This window comes from Mesitornis unicolor, unplaced genomic scaffold (assembly GCF_000695765.1).
Source record: "Mesitornis unicolor isolate BGI_N332 unplaced genomic scaffold, ASM69576v1 scaffold4960, whole genome shotgun sequence".
In the NCBI taxonomy this organism is placed as follows: domain Eukaryota; kingdom Metazoa; phylum Chordata; class Aves; order Mesitornithiformes; family Mesitornithidae; genus Mesitornis; species Mesitornis unicolor.
Genome location: NW_010160139.1, coordinates 7,870 through 33,870, shown reverse-complemented (window position 1 = coordinate 33,870; position 26,001 = coordinate 7,870). Strand labels below are relative to the sequence as shown.

The 26,001-nt window shown below is 42.5% G+C and overlaps 1 protein-coding gene across 1 annotated transcript; it reads left to right on the top strand.

Moving 5' to 3' along the window:
• Nucleotides 1-1,674: 1,674 nt before the first annotated feature.
• On the top strand, nt 1,675-25,772 carry LOC104544186 (oxysterol-binding protein-related protein 5-like; the record flags this gene model as incomplete). Its single annotated transcript, XM_010188989.1, has 6 exons — nt 1,675-1,831; nt 7,771-7,844; nt 17,458-17,538; nt 18,206-18,307; nt 19,337-19,540; nt 25,688-25,772. Coding segments are annotated over 6 exons (703 nt in total), but the record flags the coding sequence as incomplete, so codon positions are not given.
• Nucleotides 25,773-26,001: the final 229 nt, after the last annotated feature.

The following is a 26,001-nucleotide window of genomic DNA, read 5'->3' as shown; positions in this document are numbered from 1 at the left end:
GCTAGCCATTAGCCCCTTTTTGGATGTTACAGACCCTCACATCTGTTGGCTCATCCATCGCAACACTATGAGCTTGGTTCAGAAAGACTTGCTGCTCAAAGTGGTTTTGGTAACCCATGCTCGTTGTTGGAGTCCAGACTGATTTAGATCAGATTAAATTTCTTGAGCGCTGAGGCCATCTCTTGAGAGAAAGAAGGAGCAGATTCTCTCTCACCTTGAAAATCACAGCTGGTTTCTAAAGTTGACACAGCCTGCTGTGTAAATTAATTTTTCAAAGATTGCAAAACTTGAAACATTGGGACTGCCTTCTACAGGGATTAGCAGGACAGGTGGAGGGACAGAGCTCAGATAAAACACAGGAAGGGAGTTTCTCAGAGTGGGACACGTTCATCGCATCCTCTTGTGCGGTGACTCAGCTGTGAAGGCAGAGCTCCAAGAGGCCACTGAGTGTTCTCCATTAAATGGGGGTGTTTGGGCCAGCACAAGCAGCAGGGTGGTACTGGGAGCAGGAAGGGCAAGGTCGGATGTTCTAGCCCATAATTAGCCCACTTCCCACTTAATGTCACGCAGGTCACCTTATGTGCATGCTGGTCCTGCCCTCCCCAGCTGCACCGCAGCTGTGAGCAACTTTTTCCCCTTTGCTTTCACAGTAGCCTAGGAGAGATGAGAAAATTTGGAGGCTCTTTCCAGGAAACGTGAACTATCCTAAAAGGTTTTTCTTACTGCAGGAACTGTCCATCAGAGAAGCAGCAGATCCTGTGGGCTGTAATGCCCACCCAAAGGCTGGGTTAACACTTGTCACTGCTAGCAAGGGCTCTGCCTCTGGCTGCACATGGGGGGAGAATAAAGCTTGTAGCTCAGGAAGGAGACAGTCATAATATCTGTTTGTAATGGTTAAGAAAGAACTGCTTGTTGGATGGGTATAAAAGAAACCTTTAATTCCAGCCAGGATAGTCTAATGCCTTAGCCAAGTGGTGGTAAAGAGCACAGTACCACCAGGCATTTGTACAGGGATGCAGGGAGGCTGCTGGGGAGATAGATGTTGTTCTTTACCTTCACAGAGCAGCAAGGTTTATCTTATTGATCAAACAAGACTGTTCTAAATGCCATTTTAAAGCAAAACAGAAGTATTTATAGTGCTGTAATTGGAAATAAGCACAGGAGTGACACTGACGTTACGTCCGCTTGCCGCTCTCTGCAGCCAGTGCAGCTGGTCTTCCTCCATGCAGCTTGGATTAAATGGTGATATTTGTGGAGATGGTGTAACTGCTGACACCAATGAAGTTACATTTATAAAAGAGACTCCAGAACCTAAGAAAGAAAAAAAATTAAAAACAGAATTTTAGCCACTGTGCACTGAATAGACCCAGTAAGCAGCTGTTATCCTAGACAGATCCTTGTAGGTAGGAGGGTGTTATTCTGCCTGGATTCACCAAGGAGCAGCGTCGTGCATCCCTGCAGTTTGCAAATACTGAGAGTCAGCAAATCAGTAATTGTAGCTTCACCCTGATACTGCTTTTGGGTTTTTTTTCTGCATAGCCTTCCTGCACTCTATAAAAAGGTCTGGCACACTACATAGGATTAGGCGGCTTTGAAGCAGGAGAGTCATCTGGGTATGAAACTTTGATTTCCCATGTCTCGAAATGAACTGTTATTTCTATCTTTCCTTTTCAGAAAACCCCCACAGCTCATGCCATGAAGGAGGAGAACTTTCTTCGTCGCAGGTTCTCCCTCTGCCCGGCCTCGTCCACCCCTCAAAAGGTCGATCCTCGCAAGCTGACTCGCAATCTGTTCTTCGGGACCGACAATGACATCTACCCACTCAGCCCAGGTTGGTTTCTCCTGTGTCAGTGCAAAAAGTAATGTGTCTCAGGTGCTTGACTGCAACTGGATACTTCAGTAGGCTGCTAGGAAACAAAAAGAAACAAGTTAATGTGAAAGATAAAGGCTGTTGCAACACAGGTATTACTGAACCCCACACAGTGCTGCTTTCTTCATGCTATTGTCTTTCATTGCCGTGGTGTTACCTGGGAACAGGGGCACCAGAGTTGGGGTTCATAACTGTTTCAACACTGCATGGTCTCACATTTCAAAAATGTCTACTGTTTTTGGGCGCTTCCACTTTGAGGCACTTGATGTTTAAGATTTACTGGCCCTGTTTGCAGACGTTTAATGGCAGGTTTCCCTGTTCAGATTTAGAGCTGAGGATAAATATTACAAGAGCAGACTTTCTGTGGTTAATGTTCTGTAAATATCTACAAGCACCCAGAATCTTGACAGGTTACAGTGAATGGCAAACTGGCTTTAAGCGTTCTCTTTACATCTTTTTTTGCTTTGAATGTCCTAGCATCTTTCTTGAAGGAAATAGAGCTCATTTTATTGTTTCAGAATTTGTTGCTCACCATAAACATTCAAGTCTCCTTGATTGCAGCCTGCAAACAATGCTTCCGTTCCAGTCTGTAAACAAGGGCTTCAGGGAACAGTCACAAGTTCGTAGAGCTGTCATTTGCAGCTGCCATGTCAGTGCTGAATAATCAAACCTCACAGCACCTTTGTGAGCTCTCAAAACACTGATATCTAGAGAAAGAACATAGCATCTGTCAAAAGGTTTCAGTGTTCATATAGATGTAACACCCAACAGACTCTCTGGGCTTTGCAGATGCAGAGCAAAACCAGGTCTGGATTTCCTGAGCTAATTGTCTTGCAGTGCAAAGGTTTCAAGGGCTTCTGATTTCGCAGGTATTTCTATTCATGTCTGCTTCAAAGTAATGGGGAGCCTATTTTCAGCAGTACTGACTAATCCTGGCTGTCACTGAGGTTGCTGGAAGCTTCAACAACCTTTCAGTAATCAAACTGAGAATAACTTAAAATGGGACATTTAAAATCTCATGCATTTTAAACCTGTAGGGACTTCCGAATGGCTAGCTGCCCATAAGTACAGTCCATACAAATGTGTGTGGAAGTCAATAGCCGTTACACTTCCGCTATCCTTGGGAGCTGAAGGGCTGATTTTTCAGGCTGTAATCACTTCTCCTTGCTTCACAGAGACAGAGAGCCATAGCTTAGGGTTTGGCCATTCTTCGGTTTTCACCAGCATTTTCAGTGCTAAAAAAGTTACTGACTTCCTCACAGAGGTATTTCAGTGCTGTAATATTTCAGAAACCAGGGAAAGTTGTGGGTTTCAATGTGGAGGAGGTAGCTGGAAGAGTTTGTCTCTTCATCAGCTTCTCTCATCACCTTGATTCTCCGTGATGCCTGCTGGGAGCTGGAGCAAACAGCCTTTGCTGGGCTCGGCAGAACGAGTGCCTTGAGCCACGCTGGACCTTTTGTTGTGCTGCGTGGTTCTCCTCAGTAACGTCCAGCGCTGGCGTCAGCGAGGGCAGTCACCCTCTGTAGTGCAAAAAGAGAGCATAGGTCAGAGAGTTTGTAAAGGAGAGAATGTCTCTTTTAAACAAATAGAAGTTACTGCTTCAAGCCAGAAGATTTCTTGCAGAGTCTGGGTTTTTGTCTATCCTTACTTTTTTTTTACTCCTTTCATTTCTTTCCTGGTCCCCCCAGCGCTGCCATTTGCCATAAGAAGCAACTGCTACTCTTCACGTTCAGTTGCCATTTCCTGTGGTGGGCTCTCCTTTCACTCCTTTGCTGCTGCTTCTGCCTCCTTTTCCTCTGAGCCTTGTGTGCTTCCCCCCACCTTCTCCCTTCCCTTTGAAGGATGCTGCCATCACCATTGATAAGTCTGTAAGCTGCATCCAATATTTCTCTGTCCCCCATTTTTTCTTTCTTGTTTTACATGAATTTTCGGTTCTTGAGGCTTTTCCAGTAGTCCATGTTTTGCTGCCTGACCCCAGCAGATTTTCTTTACAAGGGCAGTGGACTGATCGTGTTGGGTGGGTGCTGTGGGCACCAAAGCCCAGTGGTTTCTTGCCAGGAATTTGGTGGGTTGTGGGGTGGCCGGAGCTGCAGGTCTCATGGCACCAACACCTAGGATTAGCCCTCAGCAATGAAGGTGTGCAAGTAAATAATTCAGTGAGAAGGGAGTGACAGACTTTACACCTCAGGCAAGCTACGCAATGGAGATGCAGTTTGGTGAGAATAATTTTATTTTAAAGGAAACATATGGCAAATGTGGAGGGCACTCTCTGAAATAGCACTTTGGACTTTTTGCCATTTGCTTGCATACGAAAATGCTAATGATCATGGTAACTAAAAAAATTTGAGAAGACATTTTTTCTTTATAGAAAGTTCACAAACTCAAGAGATGTGAATTCATGTTCCTTGTCCATGTCTTTTGTGTAGCAATAAGGGAAGACAATCTTTCTTTCTGTTCTCTTTCAGAGGGTAGGAAATTTGTTGAAAGAGTAGCTAAAAGAACGTAGAGAATCTCTCTTTTTGACTAGGCTGCAAGATCACATATTGGCTTTAGATACAAATTTAGATTAGCCTGTCTGCATCCACAGAGGTGCCCTTTCATGAATATGGGAGTTTTACTGTAATAGATACATGGAAGTAAATTTAAGTCTGGTGTACACATCGGGCCATGTGACTGATATTTACAGCAGTAATGGGTTTTATTTGCAGTAGTGTTGCCACACACCAGAGCCTGTATCTCCTCTTGTAGCTATCCCGATACTTTATCAGAAAGCCTGTAAAATAGGAATTCATACTGGGTGGAGCTAATCATTCATTCCTCAATAACCCAGTTATTTTTCTTCCGGTTACCATCGATCGGTCATGCTTGCTCTGTATGATTCTCTGTAAAGGGGAAAGGCAAAAGAAAATGAATAGTTACTGTTCTGGAAAGGAACTAAATATTTATTTTTCCTATGTATGACAACAATGGGTTAAAAGAAGGTATCGGTAATTCAGTTCTGTGACTGCAAGGCTGGAGTGTTGACAGCTTTCGTCATGATGTGGTGAAGGATGTTCCCATAAGCACTATTGAGTCTCTTCCCAAAATATTGTTCACTGGTGCAAAACCTTTGGGCTACTTTGTGGAGGAGCCTTCTTTGCATGCCCTGCTAGCAGCCAGCACTTTACGTCAGGAGAGGTCTGTATCTGTTGTGGGCATTATGTTTTCTTCATCAGGTTGATAAGAACTTCAGCTTCTATAACCAAATAATATTTAGCTTATTTTATGTTTTTATGTGATTTCCTATTTCGTTTCTCAAGATGGCTATGTCTGTTGTGCTCTGGGTGGACCTCTCGCTTTGGGGCTTTCTGTGCACTTCACTATTTGTGTGGGTCTTTGAGAAACTTGCACATGGTTTTAATGAAGTTTTATTTCCAAAGAAGGGCTGGCTCTCACCCTCTGCATGGCAGCAGCAAGTCTACTTGAGACAGACAGCAAAGATAGCTCTCCTCTGAAAAACAGCCTTTCCCTCACAAGTGTCAATGGGCTTAACGTGTTTGGTATAAGAAACCAATATATGCTGCTCCATAGACATATCTCATGAAATTTTATACATTATATGGTAAGAGTGAAGAGTTGAATGTTCTCAGTTTTCATAATACCCTGTGAGCAGGATAGTCCAGAACTTCAGGAACAGCAAAAATCTCATTGTTCAGGTGCAAACCCTTGTAACTGTATTACTGAGAGAAGGGAGGAATCTCTCACATCCAGGCTTTTTGTATGGATACCAGCTTGGAGTTAAGCTTTCTTTAAGAAATGAGACATAATAAGGAATGGATGTGAATTCTCTTACGCAAATAGATGCCATTCCCTTGGAGCAGGCAGCAGCTGATTCCCATTGACTTTACATGAACTTTCAGACCATATGTTACTTTCCCATACATGTGCAGAAAAAACTCTTCATGAGAAAGAAGTGCAGCATGTACATGGCTTTGTGAGTTGATAGCAACCTTCTCTGCCTCTGCCAGGGAGAGCAGGGGCTATAGAGAGGAAAGCACCATCAGAGAAAGAAAAAGGATGGAGATACAGGTCCTGACCCATGCACAGCAGTGCTTATGGCCATCCCACTTGTCACAGTAGCACAAGGCGACTTGTACGTACTCAGCCACTTGGGATTTTCTCCTGCCTATGGAAATTAGGTTTCCAGATGCATTATGTAGGGCTTGGTGTTTCAAGGCGAGGAGTGACAGATAAGAAACTGGGTCAAGATACAGGTTCCCTGTTGTTGCTCTGCCTTCCCATGTGACTGCATAGATCCTTCCTCTGCATGGGCTGTCCCTCTTCTCCCAGGCCCAGAAGTGTCTGCTTCCTGCGTCAGCGCACTGTGTGTGGGGGGCACAGCGCAGCACTGTCACAGGGTGAGAAACACGGCTGAAACCCCCACCACCTTCAGTCACCATCTGGAAAGTTGAACACCTTCTAGGGACACTTGTCCCACAAAGCCTTTCCTTAAATTTAGGAGCTGATACACCAAACTGCCTGGTAATGCCTGTAAAAAGGGTCTGGTTTTGTTTTCTCTTTACCAGTGAAACCCTGTGGCACAGTTGCAGTTCGGGTTATAATGGGATGTGCTTGTTCTCTCACATGTCCCTTGATGGAAGTGCCAAACCTGGCTACAAGGATATTTTTTAGTAAACTTCTGTGGCTGACTTTTCTAATGGTGCTTGGCTTCTTAAATGGCTGCTCTGAAAACTCCAACAGACGTTATGGCTTCTGACACATCTGTGACAACTTCTGCTGACTTCAGGAGAATCGGGATTTTTTCCTTGCTGGTTCTGGATTTGGTGTTTGGTGTTTCCAAGACTGGCCTGTACAGTATTTAAAAACAATTGTAACAGTTCCCATGTTTGCAGTGTGCTATGAGCGGATTATGTTTCACTGTCTCGGTGGTTCTTTACTGTGTCCAGTATTCTGAAGCTTTGATTGCTAACAATTTTGAGAAGAAAACTACATTGCAATTGGATAACAATGTCTGTCTTGGGACTAAAAAGCGAGTCTCATAACATGTTATTTTCTTTGGCTTTTTTTGTAATAGAAGTGCTATGCTTTCTTTTACTCTAAGGATTACAATTGGCAGAAAGCACAGAATTTATCATTATGTTTCATTGCTTGGGCTAGGACTACACGCACTCCTGCTAGTACATAATGTGTATAATGCACTGCAAGTTTAGTGTATTTGGGTAGTGGAAATATATATCCATAACAATTGGAAAATGTCATAGTGTTCATAAATACTACTCGTGAATGTAAAATGTTTCTTGTTTTAATGAAGAACTTTTAAAAATTTTGCTTTACCAATTATGTCTAGGTGCTGTTCTGTCTTCTGTAACGTTTTATGATCACAGTTATTATTTGTCAAACAAAGCATCTTATCAAGTGGATCTGTGTGTAGTTGCCAGATACCAACCAAGAAGGATGATGTATTGAATAGCTGCTTATTAACTGAATTCCATTTATTATTTGCATTGAATGAGGCATGGGGTATATAAGAAGAGAACAGACTGTGGTAATGTAATTAAAGACTGCATTGTAATGCAGTCACAGGAGGGAGCTGATTAAGGATGCATAAGCAACCTTATTTCTGTTTTTTCCAGCCTTCATATACTGGACTTTGCAACCAACATGTTGGTTTACCACAGTGTTTTCAGACCTGACTTTTAAGCAGTACTTGTTGCATAGCCCAAGCATGTGGGTCCAGGCTATTTCAAGCTCTGCAAGATCCTCCTCTGTGATCCTGGTGTGCCTGGTCCTGCCTACGACAGCTTCTCCTGCTTGCTGTTCGCTGTAGCTTTTCTAAGGCTATAGTAGCCATTGTTTTGGACCAAATTTTTCTGTTTCTGAATCAATTTTATTTGTTGCAGGAAAAGATGTGGAAGGAAACAGCCCATCGGCACTGAAAGATGAGACACCACAGACTCCAAACTCCATTAGTAAGGTACTGTGAGATAGGGATCCATCCCTAGTCTTTAATTTCTTCTCCGGGTGGTACTAATCATTCTTACTCTCTTTCTCTCTTTAAAAAAGCAAACAAACAAACAAAAAACCCAAACAAAAAATCCCCACTGAAACAAAACCAAAACCAACTGCAGAAGAACCTTGTTTATTTGGCCCTCATTTGGCAATGTAATGAATAATTACAGTTCAAAAGTTGATTTTGTCCGCAGAATTGTCTCCTGCTGTTCCTGATCAGCAAGGCAATGATAAACCTGAAGTGTTTTGGAAGAGAAAGCTGTAATATTTAGTGTATTGCATAGCATCCAAAACTGTGAGTTGAGATCCTGGGAGAGGGCTCTGGGAATTGGTGTTACAGGAGAGGAACACAAACTAACCATTTCCTGAACACAGTGTTTCCATCCAGCCTGTTATGGAGAGGTAAAACTGGATCTAAAGCCTCTGGATCTGGGTGCTCAAAAACTGGCTCTACATCCAGAGTTGCGGAGTGCCTGGCTTTGATTTCCTGTAGAGATGGAGTCAACCTTATAAATTAGATCTGGCTTCGAGATTTGCGTATGGGCTTTTTAGGCTGCAGCTCCCTAACTTGTTTCTGGAGGGTACTAGAAATAGAAGCAAGGCCTGTTAATAAATTTTTAACGAAATTTATTCAAGTATGAAGCTATAAAATGCAAATGACACCAGCTGAAATTAAAATATGACATGAAAAAAGCAGCTGCAGACAAGTGATTTCTTATAATACATGAAAATAGGTTCTGCATCTCCAAGTACATCTGGCCACACTTGCCTGGAGCTTGCAGGTTGTTCTGCCAGGATGCCCTGGCAGAGGTCAGCACAGGGAGGTCGTGGTGAGAGGAGTGTTAGAAGTAAGCAACAAGGGCTTGTGTAGGTGTCCTCTGCTGTTGTTGGAACCTGGCAAGCTGCAAATCAACCTTGGTTTTGCTTTTTCAGGCAGGTTCCTCATGAGAACCCAACCTCCCTCTTACCCTGTCAGTGGTGAAGCCCAAGGGCCAGGTAACTGTGTCCAGGGCTTTGTTTTAAAGCCAGATGTTTTGCACACCTTATGAGGAATTTTAAATTTCCAGTGACTCAGGAATGTAAAGAAGAAGGACTTTTCCTAGACAGGACAGCTCAGAGCACTGAAATGCTGTCTGAAAAGGAGTTTGTTTTCTGAGATGCAGGATGGATGCAAGAGTAGGAATGTATTTGACAGAGGTATCTGGGTGAGAGCCTGGCTCAGCTGTGTTTTCCCAACCGCAGGGCCTGCCTTGCTATTTAGTCTCCTCCAGGTGTGTTTTTGAAGGGAGAGGCATCCTTGGAAGATGTGGTTGCCCAGCTAGATTTCTGCCGTGCTTTTTGTGCACCTGGGAGGCATTGCTGGGTCTCTCCTTGACAGCATCAGGAGCAGTAGTTAAGGAAAGATAAGAGAAAATGCACAGCACAAAACAAATTTGTGATTCAAATCAAATGGCGGTCTGAACCTGGACATGAGCTTTGCTTTAACCAACCCAAGACTTCAGTTTTACAGTAGTCAAAATTGTTCTGAAACACCAGTGGACCAAAACCAGGTATGAGGACCTCAAAACCCCAAACTTCAACTTGCCTACTGGCTTGCAGCGTTGCAGGCAATTGCTTTGGCTACTGAACAGGCTAGAGCTAGGTTCTGCTGTCCTGCCTGAAAGTTCTGCTTAGACCCGTGATGTTGGATTCAGAGACTCTGCCCCACTGGACCTGTGTTGCAGCGCCTGTCATTCTCCCTTCACTGCTTCACCTTGCTGTGTTGTACACTACCCTGTTCTTCTCCAGCCATATAACTTTGCTTCTGTCTTGCTTCAGTGTCAGTGACAGTACAGAGTCTCTATGGTGAAATATATTGTACTTTTAAGATGTAGACAAACTAGTAGTCAGTTTGCTTAATATTTAAATTTTCACATCCACTGATCTCTAAGGCTGTCAAATGAAACTTTGCTGTCAGGTGTCCAGAACTGTAAGTAGGGATATGTCACAGTATTTCAGTTTAAAAATAAATAGCGATTCCATCTATGTGAACCAAGGGAAGGAGTGAGTGCTAATTGGGTCATGTTTAGATTCCTGGTGGCAGGGGGAAATAATTTTTAGAAACCAAAATATGAGGCGTGCAGGTTTAATTAATGACTTCAGAAGTAAATGTTCTAGGTAACAGATCCATGCCATGAATACTTACCCTTCTTTTGGCACAGTGGATATAACAAATCTTGTTGGAAATCAGTGTTCCTTCAGCAGTGCTATTTTGAGGTACCACACCACATTGACTCTTTTCACCCAGTAATGAGGAGGAAAGGAAAACCAGTCGAGTGAATCGGTCCTTGGAATGGGGCTTAGGGGACCTTGACTTCCCGGCTCTGACTTAAAGTCTCTGCATTTCCCCAGGCATATTAATTGCATTTCTGCTTCACATTTTCATCAGTGAGGTGTAAACAGTTCTGCATTTTGTTCACATGGGCCATATCCACACTGCATGATGGGGAAAGCTGCAGGTTTCCCAGGTCTGCAGACACCGAGCAGAATATCCAATGAAAACCCTGTAAACATCTGTGAACTTGTGAGCTGTGAAGCCATTTAATTGTAACCACACTACTCTGTGCTTGAGCTCATAGATGGAGCAGGATCCAGAGCAGGATCACCCAGACCAGGTCACACAGGAACACGTCCAGGCGGGTTTTGAATGTCTGCAGAGAAGGAGACTCCACAACCTCTCTGGACACCCTGGTCCAGTGCTCTGTCACCCTCCAGCTTGCTCCCATTGCCCCCTGTCCTGTCATTGGCTGTCACTGAGAAGAGCCTGGCTCCTTCCTCCTGACACTCGCCCTTTACAAATTGATAACCATGAATGAGGTCTCCCCTCAGTCTCCTCTGCTCCAAGCTAAAGAGACCCAGCTCCCTCAGCCGCTCCTCATAAGGGAGATGCTCCACTCCCTTCATCATCTTTGTGGCTCTGCGCTGGACTCTTTCAAGCAATTCCCTGTCCTCCTTGAACTGAGGGCCCAGAACTGAACACAATATTGCAGATGTGGTCTCACCAGGGCAGAGTAGAGGGGGAGGAGAACCTCTCTGACCTACTGACCACAGCCCTTCTGATACACCCCAGGATGCCATTGGCCTTCTTGGCCACAAGGGCACATTGCTGGCTCATGGTCATCCTGCTGTCCACCAACACCCCCAGGTCTTTTTCTGCTGTGCTACTCCCCAGCAGGTCTGTCTCCAACCTGTCCTGGTACATGGGGTTGTTCTTCCCCAGATGCAAGACCCTTCAATTGCCCTTGTTGTGAATTTCCTTAAATTTTCCCCTGCTCAACTCTCCAGCCTGTCTAGGTCAATTCACGTCTCTGGCAACCTACGAGGGTACCTTTCCCTCTGCTCTTTCTTAGCCAGCAAACTGAGAAATTGGTTGTCAGAAAGATCCAGATGTTGCAGGAGTCAGCTCAGAGAGGCTCAGGAGTGAAACGTCCCCTGTACATTCTAAGCACAGCTTTACCATACTTTATGCTGTTGATGCAGTTATGTCTCTGTCAAGACTTACACTCAGTTCCTGTGCCCTTCTTTAAGGGCACATTACTTCAATACTACATGCAACATTTCTGGGTAATCACTGTTGTCCACAGAGGGTTTTGCAGCTGATTTCAATTGAGCAGAGATGTAGCCTGGAGTATCCTTGGAAAAATCACATAGAAGAGGGGTGGGATTTTGCACTGAGAGATAGGAAACATGGAGCATCTCTAACTTAGGTAGGTGCATACAAACCCTGAAACTCCCAGATGCCTTGCAGAGGGGAATGTAGGCAGTAGTAGCTGTTTGCTTGCAAAATGAAGTCTTAAAGCTGGTAACTTTGGGTAATCCACAACATTCTTTAGTGTTTCTGATGAGGGAGTTGAGTGTAAATGAAGGTCCTGAAATTGAAATTATTTATTAAACAATTTAGAAAAGCATATTTTAAGATGAAGGTCTGGTTGTTTTTCATTGCTCACTTTCTTGGTTTGTTTAAACTCAGCCTGGAAACGAAAGCTGTACCTGGATGGGAAAGCAAAGCTTTGCTTCAGGTTTCTGCTTAGCACTGCAACTGTATCTGCCATGTGAAACAGCATCTTTCTCAGTGTGCAACTTCCCATTTCACCTGAAGTGTTCTTTAAATATTCTAAACTTTGATAGCGTTGTTCCCGCGAAGAGCACACTTAAATGATCCCATAGCAATCCCGTGAGGTCTGTGACTTTTCCGCTAATTACGATGATCTGACACAATCGGGCAAAGCATGCTGCTAAACACTAAAATAGCCTGCTCTTTGGAGTTGCTTGGATAGCTGAATTTCAGCGATGATTTTCCCCAGATATGGCTTTCAATTTGTGCTAATCACTGTGCTATTTCAGTGTAGTAAACACAATTGCTTTTTCTTTGTAACATTGTTGAGATAAGTGGGATTTTTTTTTAACTAGAAAGTTTGAGGTGAAAATTATTTGACTTGCTGTAAAGTAGCATGTTAACTGAAGGGTAATTTTTCCTGGTGTAACACTTGTTTGTCAGTCAGCATCTTTTCACTGACCACTGTGCTTTGGATGAGCTGTTAGTACACAATAACATTAAAAAAGTTCAAAAAAAGAACTGCTTATAGTAAATTGAAAACAAAATGGTTTAAATGCAGTTGAGATATCCGTGAATATTCATCATCAGTAATAAGCAGCTCTTCACTTCTAATGTTAAACCCACCTTTTCCATATTGTTAATACTGCTTCAGGAGCTTTTGTTTAATTTCTTTTATTTCTGCAGTGATACGGATCTGTAGCAATTATATGTGGAAAAGATATGGAGAAATTACACGTGAGCAAGGATGTGTCTCCCATGTGATGAACGTTTTTGCTTTTTGTCTTTTTTTACTTTAGTTCTGCTTTCAAATTCCCATCTGAGCTTGTCTTTCTCTTACTTGGATGCAAAACAAGTAAAAAGAGGGACTTGTAAGCTGTCACTGCTGTGAACATGCAGACCACAGCTTGAGAATGACTTATTTCGATGTTTGTGACAGGGATTGCTTGCACCAAACAACAAGGTATTCTTCTTGCTGCTACCCAAGGCACAGCATGCTGATGGTCTGACATCCCCCACACCAGAGCCGATCATGGACTGTTTTTCTGTGAAATTATTTGGTTCCTCTTGGAAATGAAGTCACCAAAAAGACACTAGATCAGAATAGCACTATTGTTTGGACTCCGTGTGCTCCCTCACAAAGCCTAGCAGGAGTGTAAGGGTATTGTGATCACTGCTAACAATCAGCAGTGGTTCTCCAGAGCTACATGACTGAGATGAAAGGGAGCAGAAACTTAACAGGGATAAAAAGTACATCTCTGAGTACAGCACGGCCGGTCAGCAGCCAGCAAGGTCATCATTCAGTCCTGGAAAGGGCAGATCTGGTGAGAGAGCTAAGAAGGAATAACAGTTTCCTACCCCTGCAAGTGCTGCTGCATTCCCTGGTAAAAGTTTTCAGGTGATTAACAGTCTTCCCCCCCTTATAATTATGAGAACCATTATATGGAAAACATACATACTGCTTTCTTATTAGAATATTTCAGCTAGTTTTTTTTTTAATTTTAAAAAGGACACCAATTCCCTACCCCTCACGGTACAAAGTCTCGTCTCTGGTTAATGTTGTTCATGTGTTGCTGCAGAGAGAGGTCAAAATCCAATATCCTGCACAAGCGTTATCCCAGTGTCCTTGAAAGATTTGTTGTGATGAAAATTTGATTCTCTTAATTTTGTCCTCTCAGTTCTCTCAATTTTGGCTGAGAAAGGCAGAGCAATAGAAGGACGTCATTCAATGCTCTTGACATGTCTCAGTGACGTAAGGCCCTGCTGTGTCTTAGGGATCTTTAGACATGGTGGCCCAGATTTACTGAATCTTATGATGTCACAGCATGCAATCAGAAGTATTGAGACAGATTCATGTAAAAGCATGAAATCACATTTTATCAAGCAGGTTAGACTTGGAGTAATTGTACATTGCTATCAGCAGCATGAGGGCCTATGGTGTGCAGTCCTGGGGCCTTAGATCCCACCTTTCCTGTGAAAAGGCAGGAACTGTACACCTAGACATGCAATTCTTTTCACTCGGTAGACCTGGAGATCACCTGCAAGCAAACTACTATTTAGGATCTGTGGTGATGCATCCTCATAAGCATAACAAGAAGCAAAGTTGGCAGAGAGAAGCAAACAGTTCGCCTTGTTAAAAGAGTAACAGGGGAACATCATCAGGTTTCCAAAATCTGAAGTCCCAGATCAGGCACATCTGAAAGTTTGTCCATGACTCCTAGTTAAAACCTTGGCTTGCAGTAACAGGGGAACATCATCAGGTTTCCAAAAACTGAAGTCCCAGGTCAGGCACATCTGAAAGTTTGTCCATGGCTCCTAGTTAAAACCTTGGCTTGGTTTTAGTAACATTTTCTCTGTCTTCAAAAAGCTGGATCATTTTACAACCATCACTGGGAGCTGCGCTATTCATCACTCAGCTGGTGCATCGCAGGTTTTGGGACACAGCAGCACAGGTGTTTATTTTCTCATGCCTAGAAATTCTTATGTAGGCAGAGAGGGAGTTACACTACTGCTTCTTTCTCATTCATTTTTAAACCTGTCTTAGTGTGCACCATCCCTTTGGTTGTGTTTCCCTTTACAGGCAAGGTCAGCAAATTCAGCATGTCTGGACATAGCTCAGGCATGGGGGAGGTGGTGCCTGAAGGAAGCAGCACAGCAGTTCAGGAGCCCACTGCAGCAGCCTCCAAGGCTGTTAATCCAGTTGCTTTGACCAAGTGAAAAACTGGTTTGTAATGATTTCAGACAAGTTTCACTGCATTTACTGAGTTCCTAAAGGCTATGGTGGTATAAGGGGAGATTATCCCTTCATCCGCTGTTGTGTGCCACGGCTTTGTAACATGCATAGCAGTATTGGCTGGCGTCAGGTGTGTGGTGTCCTTGGTCATGGAGCTACAAGTCAGCTCTCCTCAATGTCGCTCTGTGTAAGTGTCCCAGGTTTGAAGTCTTTTGGCTGCTTAACTCTGTTTTTAGCATGGCCCAGAGACACTCAGGAGGAGGCTAGTGTGGCTAGTAGAGCAGTGAAAGGGCCTCTGGGTTAATGCCGGTTCCCCACAAGCAGTGGGTTTAGGGCTCGGGTGTGCATGGTTTGTGGTGGTTATTGAAAGTCTTCCTGAGTTAATCTTCAAGTAAATTTCCTTGAGCCAAGTGAGCTTAGGGGCCAAAATTTTCTTCTTTATACAAGTGCTAAGATGTAATTTTCTAGACAATAAGTGACTGTAGCTTCTTTTAATTAGTTAAGCAAAAAGTGTTCATTATATCCTGATGGTTTGCAGACACCTGAGCAGGGGTTCCTAGAATCTTGGGGACATCTGTGCTTTTTCTGCTTCTCTCGATGACCAATGAGGGACCGTACGCAGTGTTTCCCTCTGCGTCTGATCTCTTGGGCTGGAGGGAGTGAAATCACCAATACACAGTTGGCTCATAGTGGTATCTCAAGGATAGGACATTCTCCTTGCTAACTGGGAGAAAGGGGAGAATTCTTCGGACCAGTTTCAGAGGCCACACGTCTCCAATCATAAAAGCAGAATCTCTTAATAATTCCAAAGACAGAATTGCTCAGAGACATTTAAGCACGTTGAAAGGTTTCCTCATAAAGAAAAGCTTATAGCGTATCTCCCAAATGTCTACTACTGCCCTTTGAAATGTGCCAAAGACCCTGTGGGCACAGTTCTCTGCTCAGATGTCATATCTGTGCAGCGGTCCCCATCGTAAATCTTGTGTTTTTACTGTGAAGTCCCATCCGCAGAAATACAAAATATGCATCAGAGACTGCATTGTAGAGGAGGCAAGTTACTTTTCTATTAAAAATGAATGACAAATATTGAATAGTTTGCAGAAGTCTAAGAGCTGGCATTTTGTTTGGGTGGCTCCAATGTCAAGTTGACTTGTAAACTGGACAGTCAGACCAGGGACTATGTGCCATCATAGAGTTTTCATTTCTCTATTTATTCTTAAATATCACATGTAGTTTTGATTTTAGTTGAAGACAACTATAAGGGTATGTGAGAACAAGTAATAGGTTCTACAGTGACCCCAGCTCTGTTGCAAATCGCACCTTCTGCCCCTAATTTCTAACCCTGCATAGTGCATGAAGAGTTTTGCTCAGTGGAGCATGTGTCCTTATCTCCCATTTTTGCTCCTGCCACGGTCTCCAAAGCATAGTTGACGGCCTGTTTGTTGTAACCTGGTCATACATTTGAGTGTTTTTATCTAAATTATGTGAAAAGGACCGATCTGGCTGTCATTAAATATTTTCCTGCTCACACTAATGTTCAGCATGGTTTGTGGCTATAGCAGAGAGGTTTCTGTGTCACTGGGAGGGAAAAAGAAAGTGGGTCTCTCAAAACTGAAGACACTGTAAAATGATTACATCAATTTGTGACACAAAGGAAAGAGAATCTGAGGAGCCTAGTGGGTTTGTTTCATATCATAGTAGTGAATTTATAAATGGGGACTATATTTGATAGTTTTTCCTTAGTACGGCTCATTTTTTGGTCATACTCGTTAAATCAAGGTGGGCAAGGGCTGAGCTTCTTTATAAAACTGTCATGCATAAGTAGGAGAGACAGTGCCTGACCCCAAAAGATCACAGTCTGAAAGCATCAGACACATGAAAAGTTGGAAGGAAAAGAAGTACAGAGAGAGAAAGTAACTTCCCCCAGGTGACTTAAAAAGTAGCAGAGTCCAGACTGTGCCATAATTCTCACGCCAGTAACCATCCCCAGGTTTTGGACAATTTGTTGACAGCACCTATCCAAATAGGGGTCCTTGTTGTGAGTTGGGCTCGAGAGGCTATACTCTCTAAGCGTACGTTATTTTGGGAACAGTAATATTGTGACCATGTCTAACAGAAGTAAAGCATTTTTTGAGCCCATCAGCACAATTATGAGCTCAGTCTGCAGCCTCTGAAAATGAATTTAAACAGCACTGACACTATCAGACATGATTTGAAGTGACTGTGTATTTTGTGCCTTGCTTCGCAGGCCAAGATGATAATCATTTCCTCTATTATCTGTAACATGATTAGGTCATGTCTTGCCCACTCATGTTTCTGGACATTTCAGCTAGGGCAACAGTCATTGCCAATATCAAATCTTGTTCTGAAAGATCTATACCAGCTTCCCTGTAATTTTTTTTCCGGTAATTGAAATGCTTTCAGATGGGAAGAGAGATGGGCAGTTTTCAAAGTTAGGAACAAGAATAGGGTTTTTGTTTTGTTTTGTTTTATTTTACCAAGATTAATGTCTGCATGGGAGAAATACAAAGAAAAATTGATGAGGAATTTTCCAACTTACTGTGAATATAAGAAGAAAATTTGGACTGCACTGCAAATACGCATTTTCTGCCCCTGCCTAGTGTTCTGCTGCTGAAGTCTGCAATCAGCTCTTTCATAGATTCCTGGAAGATATAAATGACTCTTCATTAGAGCATAACTTGAACATCTTCATGTTAACACATTCCTGTTTCTTCTCACTTCTTTTTTTAGATCGAATATAAGCTTTGCAATGGGTCTGACAAAGAGTGTGTGTCTCCCACAGCCAAATTCACGAAGAAGGAAACACTGAAGGTATGTGCAAATCAGCCACGTCAGCATCGGCTGACTTTCTTTTACAAAACAAGTAGTACCTTCCAAACAAATAATTTGTAACTACTCTGAGTCATTTCCCAAGACCCAGAGAAGCCTCCAACTCTTCTTGGAGTCATTACAGGCCAAGGGCATTTACAGGCTTTATATAAAAGATTAGATTATATACTGCGAACAAAACAAGTAAGTGTAATTATTTCACTCAGTTTCTATGTTCCAGAGCCATTAGGCACCTTAAGAGGATTGCAGTCCTTCATAGGTCTTGTTAGAAGCTGTATGCCTAGGCAATCTGAGCCAATTATTGCTTGTACTCTTGCTTGTCTACCAAACCCAAAGTATCAATCATTTGGATTGATTGAAATTAGATTTAATCTTTTTAATTTGGGGAGTGAGGAGGGCTGGCTGTTCAGCCTGTTTTCATTCCCCCCAAAGAAAAGCCAAATTAGATTATGTTTAGGTGAACTTCAGGAGCAAAGAAAACACCTGCTATCTTATTATGTTTTTGTTCTTCCTTGTGCTCATTTCTGGGGAAGCTGTGCTGGGTCAAGTTCTAGCTGTGCTATACATAGCTGTCCTTAATGCATTATGTTCCTTCCTCCCCAAAAGAGGCCATGATCATAGCTGCTATATTTTCTCTGTTCTCACACAGGTACAAAAAAAAAATTACAGACAGGAGAAGAAAAGAGCTACCAAACAACTCTTCAGTGCTCTAAAGGATCCCAGTGTAGTGATCACAGCAGACTGGCTGAAGGTATTTAGTACACACCATTGCTCCCGAGGCTGTAGGAAAATTAAGTGAGAAGTAGTTGATGTGTCTGAGATTTATGCAATAGCACTTTTTTGAGTGAAGGAAGACCGAGTAATTTTGAGTTGAGTTCGCTGTAAAGCTGTACTTAAATGACTGCTGTAAAAGTGGAGTTCTAGGGAATATTTGCTTTCCATCTTAACATAACTCAATCCATAGATGGCTTATGGTTTATTTGAGAAATTAGATTTGCAACAAAATGTTTCCATAATGTTAAGTGTTGATGATAGATGAATATTGAGATTTTTTAAAATACAAAATACTTGTTGCATGTTTGCTGTGGCCGAGAATTTCTGGTTCAGCAACAAATAATGCTGGGCCACAAAAACAGAGTACTGACATAAGACTGGAGGTTTGGCCTGTGTACTTTGAAGACATGAAGAACCTTAGGCAAAATCTAACCTTACTGAGACACTTCCCCATTCTTAAAGCTGTTATCTTTAATACATGCTATCAGATTTAATGTCTTCTGTGTAAGAGAGAGCATGCATTGAGCTTGACAGAGAAGTAAACCAGCTGGAGAAGGTGCTTTTAAAATGGAGTATTTGACAAAATCCATTAATAGCTCTGTTTTGCAGAACTCTATTAAAATGACTTATAAGTCAAGTTAGACTAGCTATAACGTTTTTGTATGCAATGTTCTAATTGATGTGTCCACAATGATTATTAACAAATCACTCTAACATGGGCCAGCAGTGCTGGTTGCCTAAAAAATTGAGCAAGCTGTGAGCACTAAACCAGTAATAAAAATACGAAGATCACATTCTGATAGTCAGATTTACAAGGGCTGGGATTTTTCTCTGAGATCCCTAAGACTGTTCAGATAATGCAGTTTATTCTCCTAAGGAAGTGTATTGTAGTGTGGTCTTGGGAGAAACATGTACTGGAAATACTGTTTAAATACTGAATAAATGCTGGTTTTCTTTTAAGGAACAACATTGATGCAGCTTTTTGTCCTCTCCTGCTTCCCTCCAGATTCGTGGGACTCTGAAGAGCTGGACCAAGCTGTGGTGTGTTCTGAAACCAGGAGTGCTCCTCATTTATAAGACGCCAAAGATTGGACAGTGGGTTGGAACAATCTTGCTCCATTCTTGTGAGCTGATCGAGAGACCCTCCAAAAAGGATGGCTTCTGTTTTAAACTTTTTCATCCTTTGGATCAATCAATCTGGGCTGTGAAGGTAACAATCCTGATGAGTCAAACAACCTCTTCTTTGTCACCAAAACATCTGAGCACTAGTATTTTCTAGCACTCATATTATCTAGATTTGCAGTTATTCAGATGCTGTTAGTGATGGTGAGTTGACTGCATAAAAAGATTAAAGACGCCGAAGCTTGGTCATGATATGACGTCAAAGGAATGTGGTGCATTGTATTAGTTATACAAATGTGTCATTCTTGGTGTATAGATGCATGAATAGGCAGGAAAAAAGATCAATGCCTAGAAGCTATATCAAGTAACGACCTACATCTTTAAAAAGAGGTGAGGAATAGACCGAAATAACTGCCTTCCCCAAAATAAGGACACTCAAAGCACCAAATGGTTTCTACAACACTGGAAGAGGACTGGCAAACTGACACAAAGCAGATTAATGACAAATAAGGACACTCAAAGCACCAAATGGTTTCCACAACACTGGAAGAGGGCTGGCAAACTGACACAAAGCAGATTAATGATTTTATTTCTTTTTTTTTTTTCTGATTCCTCTGAGGTTTGTGTTTGTTTGTGATACACTTGGAACTCATTGGTCTGTTCAAGTCTTGACTGTCCACAAAAGTGTGACTCTGGTTAGGTGGCCTTAATTTTCTCCTCTTTGAAGTGGAAATAAGAAAGTTTTCTCCCCTTTGCTCTGAGTTGTTCTCCAGTCTGTTGTTATTCACAGGCAGTCTCTTCCTGTACTTCCTGCAGTGACCTCTGGGTCTCACTGTAACGCAAACGTTTAATAGTTTCTCACACTTCTTAAAGTAACTCCCTGCAAATTTTAGAAAGCTGCATTTCTTTTTCTGCCTTCCTTTAGGAATTGGCAAAAAGAGAAAGATGTCTAATGCCTATGAGCAAAGAGGAAGACCCTAGTACCTCCTGAGAGGCACTGAGAGCAGTAGCTGTTGGATACCCTGAAAACAAAACTTAAATGTTCTTGAACTCTTATTTCCCCATTAAAACCAGTGACTCAGCAGATTTATTTCAGATATGAGTTCTCTAGGAGACATCACCAATGTTAGCAAGGCATGACAAGCTGGTGCCTTGCTGCAAAGTGGTCAGCAGAGTAAATCTACTTGGAAAGACTCCTGTGAGAGCGATGAAGGCATTTGTCACTGGCTTCAGAAGATCTAACAAAATAAAGGGGAAGCTCTGTGGGAGCAGATCAAGCAGGCTCACTCTTGCTCATCCCTGCAGTTAATTGAACAGTTTTAAACACAGCTATACAATCACTATAAAAAGTCTTGCCATTTTTAATAACGTAGGAGGACAGAATTAAAATCAACCTCAGCAACCAAGGGTAAGAGCTGCTGATTTCTGACAGTAGCTCAGCTCTGATCTGTGCCTAGATGCATTGTTTTTGCTTTAAGTCCCAAGGTTTCATTGCTACTGTGCTTCTTATTCAGTTTTGAGAGTTTTGATGCTTTTGTAGTTCAGAGCATGCACCCAAGAATGTTGCTGATTGTTTGCTGCCCATCAACAAAAAAATTCCTTGTGGCTTGACAAGTCAGCTGAATTCTTCTGAAAAGCGCAGCCAGGAGAGGTAGTGAAATAGTAGAATTAAAAGTGCAGTCAGGTACTGAAAAGTCGTGTCACTGACAGCTCCAAAGCATTATGCTAAAATGCCCTTCCCTTGATATGAATAGTCCAGAAGAAAGAGGAGTATTTATAAATGTGTTTATGTATGTATATCTAACTCTTGTGTCTCCTGATAAAATATGTGACAGAAATAGGAATTAGTATATTAAATATGAAGGCAATATTTCTCTGAAAATGTTTGTGCACTAGAGGAAGTCCCAGAGATTTGGATTTTAAAGTCAAAGTAATATTCAAGTCACTTGAAACAGATATTTAGAAAGCTATGTTTGAGATGCATAGTAGGATATTTCCTGAAACTTAAGTTCAGCCTGGCTTGTTATGTGTGATAGATGCTTTCAGCCACAAGGTGAACACCAAAATACACATCAAGAAGAAATCCGCCAGTGAACTGCTTGATGTCCAAGAAGCTGTCTGCACTCTGACAACAGTTTAAGGCTGAAACTGCTAAGAATACTATTTTATTTTATGTCATTTCATGGCCTCCTTTTAAAGCAATGGGAGCAGAATTGACTAATCGAAATTGGTTATGTATAACAGTGCAAAGAAAGCCTGTTTCTCATGAAATATAAATTAGCCCAAGCTTAAGCAAAAAGCCCAAGTTACTGTCCATCACACCAGAAATGAGATCTAACTACACAACTTTCACTTTGGGCTAAAATGGCCTGTGAAATTTTCAAGGATTTTCCAGACTAGAGCTGATGGTCCAGCTTTGACTCACATCAGTGGACTTGCAGCTAACTCAGAGTCATTAATGAGCACCTTGGTACATGTTGGCCTGGCTGCTCGGCAGATGTTTGGATCTAACTGTGGGGTTGGCCCTGGAACAGATCTCTGGGTCAATCACTGCCCTAGGAATTTGTATTTGTGCTGGCCAATTAAATTTGATGTGCAGGCACTTCAGTTAGAGCAGGATGAAATTTTGGGGTGCCTTTCAAATAGTAGGTAGGTAAGATGTAAGATGTTACTTATAGTTGAAAGCTAATTATACACACCAGGGAACTATTTTTCCTGTAAAGCTCTATGGTGTCTAGGGCAATCTTAGAAACACATTGCTGAGGAGAGAGAGTCCTTTTTTCTCCACTGCTTTCCTGGCTTTTCAAGAGTTTTAGCCTGAAACTCCTTCACAGTGCAAGTGTTTTAGACCTTTTACCTATTTGCTCTGCACAGGCCTTTGTACACCCAAGGCCAAAACTGCTAAGGTCTCAAAATCAGTCAGCAGCACAAGTAAGACAAGCTTCCCTCACGCACTCTGAATGCTGCTGCAGGGACACTTTGTCCATTGTGTGAGGACAGCATGATCCCACACTGCTTCAGGGAAGAGACTTTTTGTGTGCATGACTGCAGAAAACTGGGGAATGCCAACCTAGTAATTAGTGTGAGGGTCTGTCCTCTTGCTTCACAGAGGGAGTGTTGGGCTATCAGCTGGCAGGGTTTGCCCGTCTGTCCCCAAAAAATGTCCTGGAACGGTTTTTATTTCCCTTTGAGCTTGCTCAGAAGCTAGCTGAACAGCGTGTTGTGGGAAGGCTTTTATTGACTGCAGCTTGTTCTGACATATATTTAGAGTGTTAAATGAGTTGAGGTCAGACCCACTGAATCTGGGAATACGTACAATTTGAATTTTGTTCATTTTAAGAATTTTGAGTCATTCCTTTAAAGAAAAAAGTTCTAGTAATGGGCTTGTGCTGTTGCTTTTACAGTTGTTTGTTCTACTCCATAATATAGCACAGTTAGATTCATCTTCACCCTTACAGTTATCCACAGTACTGTTAATGGAAGGGATTTTTTCCCATTTTTAAAGCTTTGTTTTATGACTCTCCAAGACTAGATGTCTTGTTATACTGTTTGAAACAGTGTGAGTCCACTCCATTTGTTGAAGCCTAACCAACCCCTGTTTGATAATGCCTTCTGGTTGATAGAACAAGGGGAAATGGCACCAAGCTGTGCCAAGGGAGGTTCAGGTTAGAGATGAGGAGGAAGTTCTTTACTGAGAGGGTCGTCAGAAGCTGGAACAGGCTGCCCAGGGAGGTGGTGGAGTCACCATCCCTGGATGTATTTAAAGAGCGGGTAGACGAGGTACTTAGGGATATGATTTAGGGGGTAGACAGGAACAGTTGGACATGATGATCTCAGAGGGCTTTTCCAACCGAGCGATTCTGTGATTCTGTGATTCTGTGATTCTGGTTCTCAAATCAAGAGTAAACAGCAGTGTTCAAAAGCCGATCCTTTATTGGTTGTACAGTCTAGAGGTTGCAGCTGAGCTCCAGGTCCCAGTGTAGCAGGAACAACACTCATTTTAATGAAAGACGGTCACTGTCTTGAAGGTCTTAAACTCCAAACAGGCATGATGCTCCAAGGCTGGGAGGCAGAAAGCATCATTATCTCTGCCATGCAGATACAGAACCTCATTTACTCTGTGGAGGTGTTGACTTTATTTTTATGGCCTCCTCTTTTCTTTTTCTCATCTTCTTTCTGTGGGAAACAGGTCCCTCCATGTATGCATATGCCTTACTGTTGAATACATTTCCTTGACAGAGTGACCTGGCTGCCCCTTGTGTCCTCCTTCCCTTCTCCCCGTTTTTTAAAATAACAGTTCTCTGGATCTGTACTGTTTGGTTGTGGGGTTTTTCCTCCAGCAGAGCAAATATCAACCTCTGCACTGAAAGCACAAGTAATGGTGTTATCAACAGTTCCTGAGCACCCCGCTCAGCTGCAAGCTATTGAAATGAAAAGTGCCATTGGGAATGATGCCTGATTGCATTAATGTCACTAGTAATATCTTAAGCTGCTCTGCTCTAGTTTACTAATCAAATCTCAACTTTGCCAGTCCTGACTATTAAGCCTTTGAACAGTCTTAATTTTGTGAACCTTTTTTTGTGGAAGAGGGGACGGGAAAAAGAAGTGAGTAACAAGGTTACCAGTTTCTCCTGGCAGCAGAAGACCCCCCCAGATATGAAGACAAGGAGCTAGACTGGAGACTGTTGTCTTCTCACCACTGCATCTCCGTGTCATAGACTCAGATACAATTTGATGGCTGTCCTATGCTTGCACTCTTCTTTCTTTCTAAATTTTGGATTCCTGGGTGGAACTCAAAAACAAAAATCGTGATAAAACCACCATTTAACTACCAGACACTTGTATACAGGAGCAGTTCTCAGTAGCACTCACAGTTTCCCTGCTTACAAACTAATGCTAGGGAGAAGTCCTTCTTTCAAGAAGCAGGATGGGATACTATAAAGGCCCATGTAAAGGAGGAGGGTCATATTCAAACTGCAAAAATTTGTCTAGAGATTTTCAGCATTGTGTGGTATTCTCTAGAAACTCAAGGAAATCTGTATTTGAGCATCCTGGAGAAAACAACTTGTTCCACCTTGCAGTTGGCATAGTGGTCATTCAACATTGGTGGTGTTTTCTGCTCTGCATTTATTTCTGACATGATGTCTGCATATTTGAAAAAGGATCTGTTTCATGTTGTTTGTTACAAAGTGAGGAAGAAAAGGAACTGGAAGAGGCTGGGTCACTTTGGAAATGCAAGCAAGGAGGAGGAACTCCTATTTATTTCAACCATAAAGTCCATACCATGGAGAGTATAAAGCTGTGCTCATCAAGTACAGGAAACAGCTTTTTCTTAGCAGCTTCTGGTGCTCAAGAGAGGAGGCAAAAAGAAGATCAAACTAGGTGCCTGTGGTTCTGCTCAAAGAAGTGCTTAATCCAGGACAGACTCTGCCTCCCTCAGAATCATTTCTGTAATGTCATGCTGAAGGGATGGTGGCAGGATGTTTACAAGATAAGTCTTTTCTGCCATAGCTCCTAAACTAAAGGGAACATAAACAAGCAAAGCCTGTTTTTGTTAAAGCCTGAAGTGGCCATCATCCCAGGCAGTAAGGCATGAAGGTTCTCAAAGGGTCTGGATGTAGAGGTGAAGGGCTGCAACTCAGCAGCACGTGTCCATGCTGGGAGACTTTTGGTCCTCAGCCTGTGGTTTTCCCTGTCTCTTCCTTTCCCACAGGTAGGTTCAGAGGATGGAGTTTCCCCTTTGTTTCTTTCCAGAAAAGCTGCCATTGCCTCTCTGCTAAAAGAACTCACAGCACAAGATGTGAGCTCTGCCACTTTTATGGTGACACATAAAGGGTGTTCACTGCCAATGTGTCAGGCTGCAGACAGAGTTGACGTGCACTGCATGGAACAGTCCATTCGGGTGTTGCACAAAGATGACTCATAGTAAATATTTGACTGGTTTTGTCCCAAGAAACAGGAATGAGATTCTTCCATGCCTGAGGATCTGAATAAACAGTAGATTTTGGGCTGAGCATAGGTTAGATCAAGCCCCATTTACGTCAGAGCTCATTACTGCTTTGGAGCTGCAGTAGCATTATCGTTGTTACTAATAAATCTCTCTAAATTACTCCATCTGCTGCTTCCTTCTTTCCTATCACAAACATACACACTCTGCCCAGGGAGAGTAGAAAGACACTGAACGGTCCATTGCATCTTCTGTGCCTTACGTCTTTTTGTCTGTGTGCATTTCCAGGGCCCAAAGGGAGAAAATGTTGGTTCGATCACTCAGCCTCTTCCCAGCAGCTACTTGATTTTCAGAGCAGCCTCCGAATCAGATGGTAAGTTTTGGTCTTTGCTTTCTCCAGATTGCATACTCTGTGCTAGTTAAGAAAATAGGTTGATGCAAAAGAAAGAGGCGTGTGAAGGAAGAACTGGTGGCTCACCGAGCTTGACATGCTGTTTGGAGTAGGTCAGGCAGACTACAGGCACATTTCATATTCTTCCCTGAACAGGCGCCTTTCTGGCCATGTGTATGTGTCCTGGTTTGAGCTAAATAGAACTAATTTT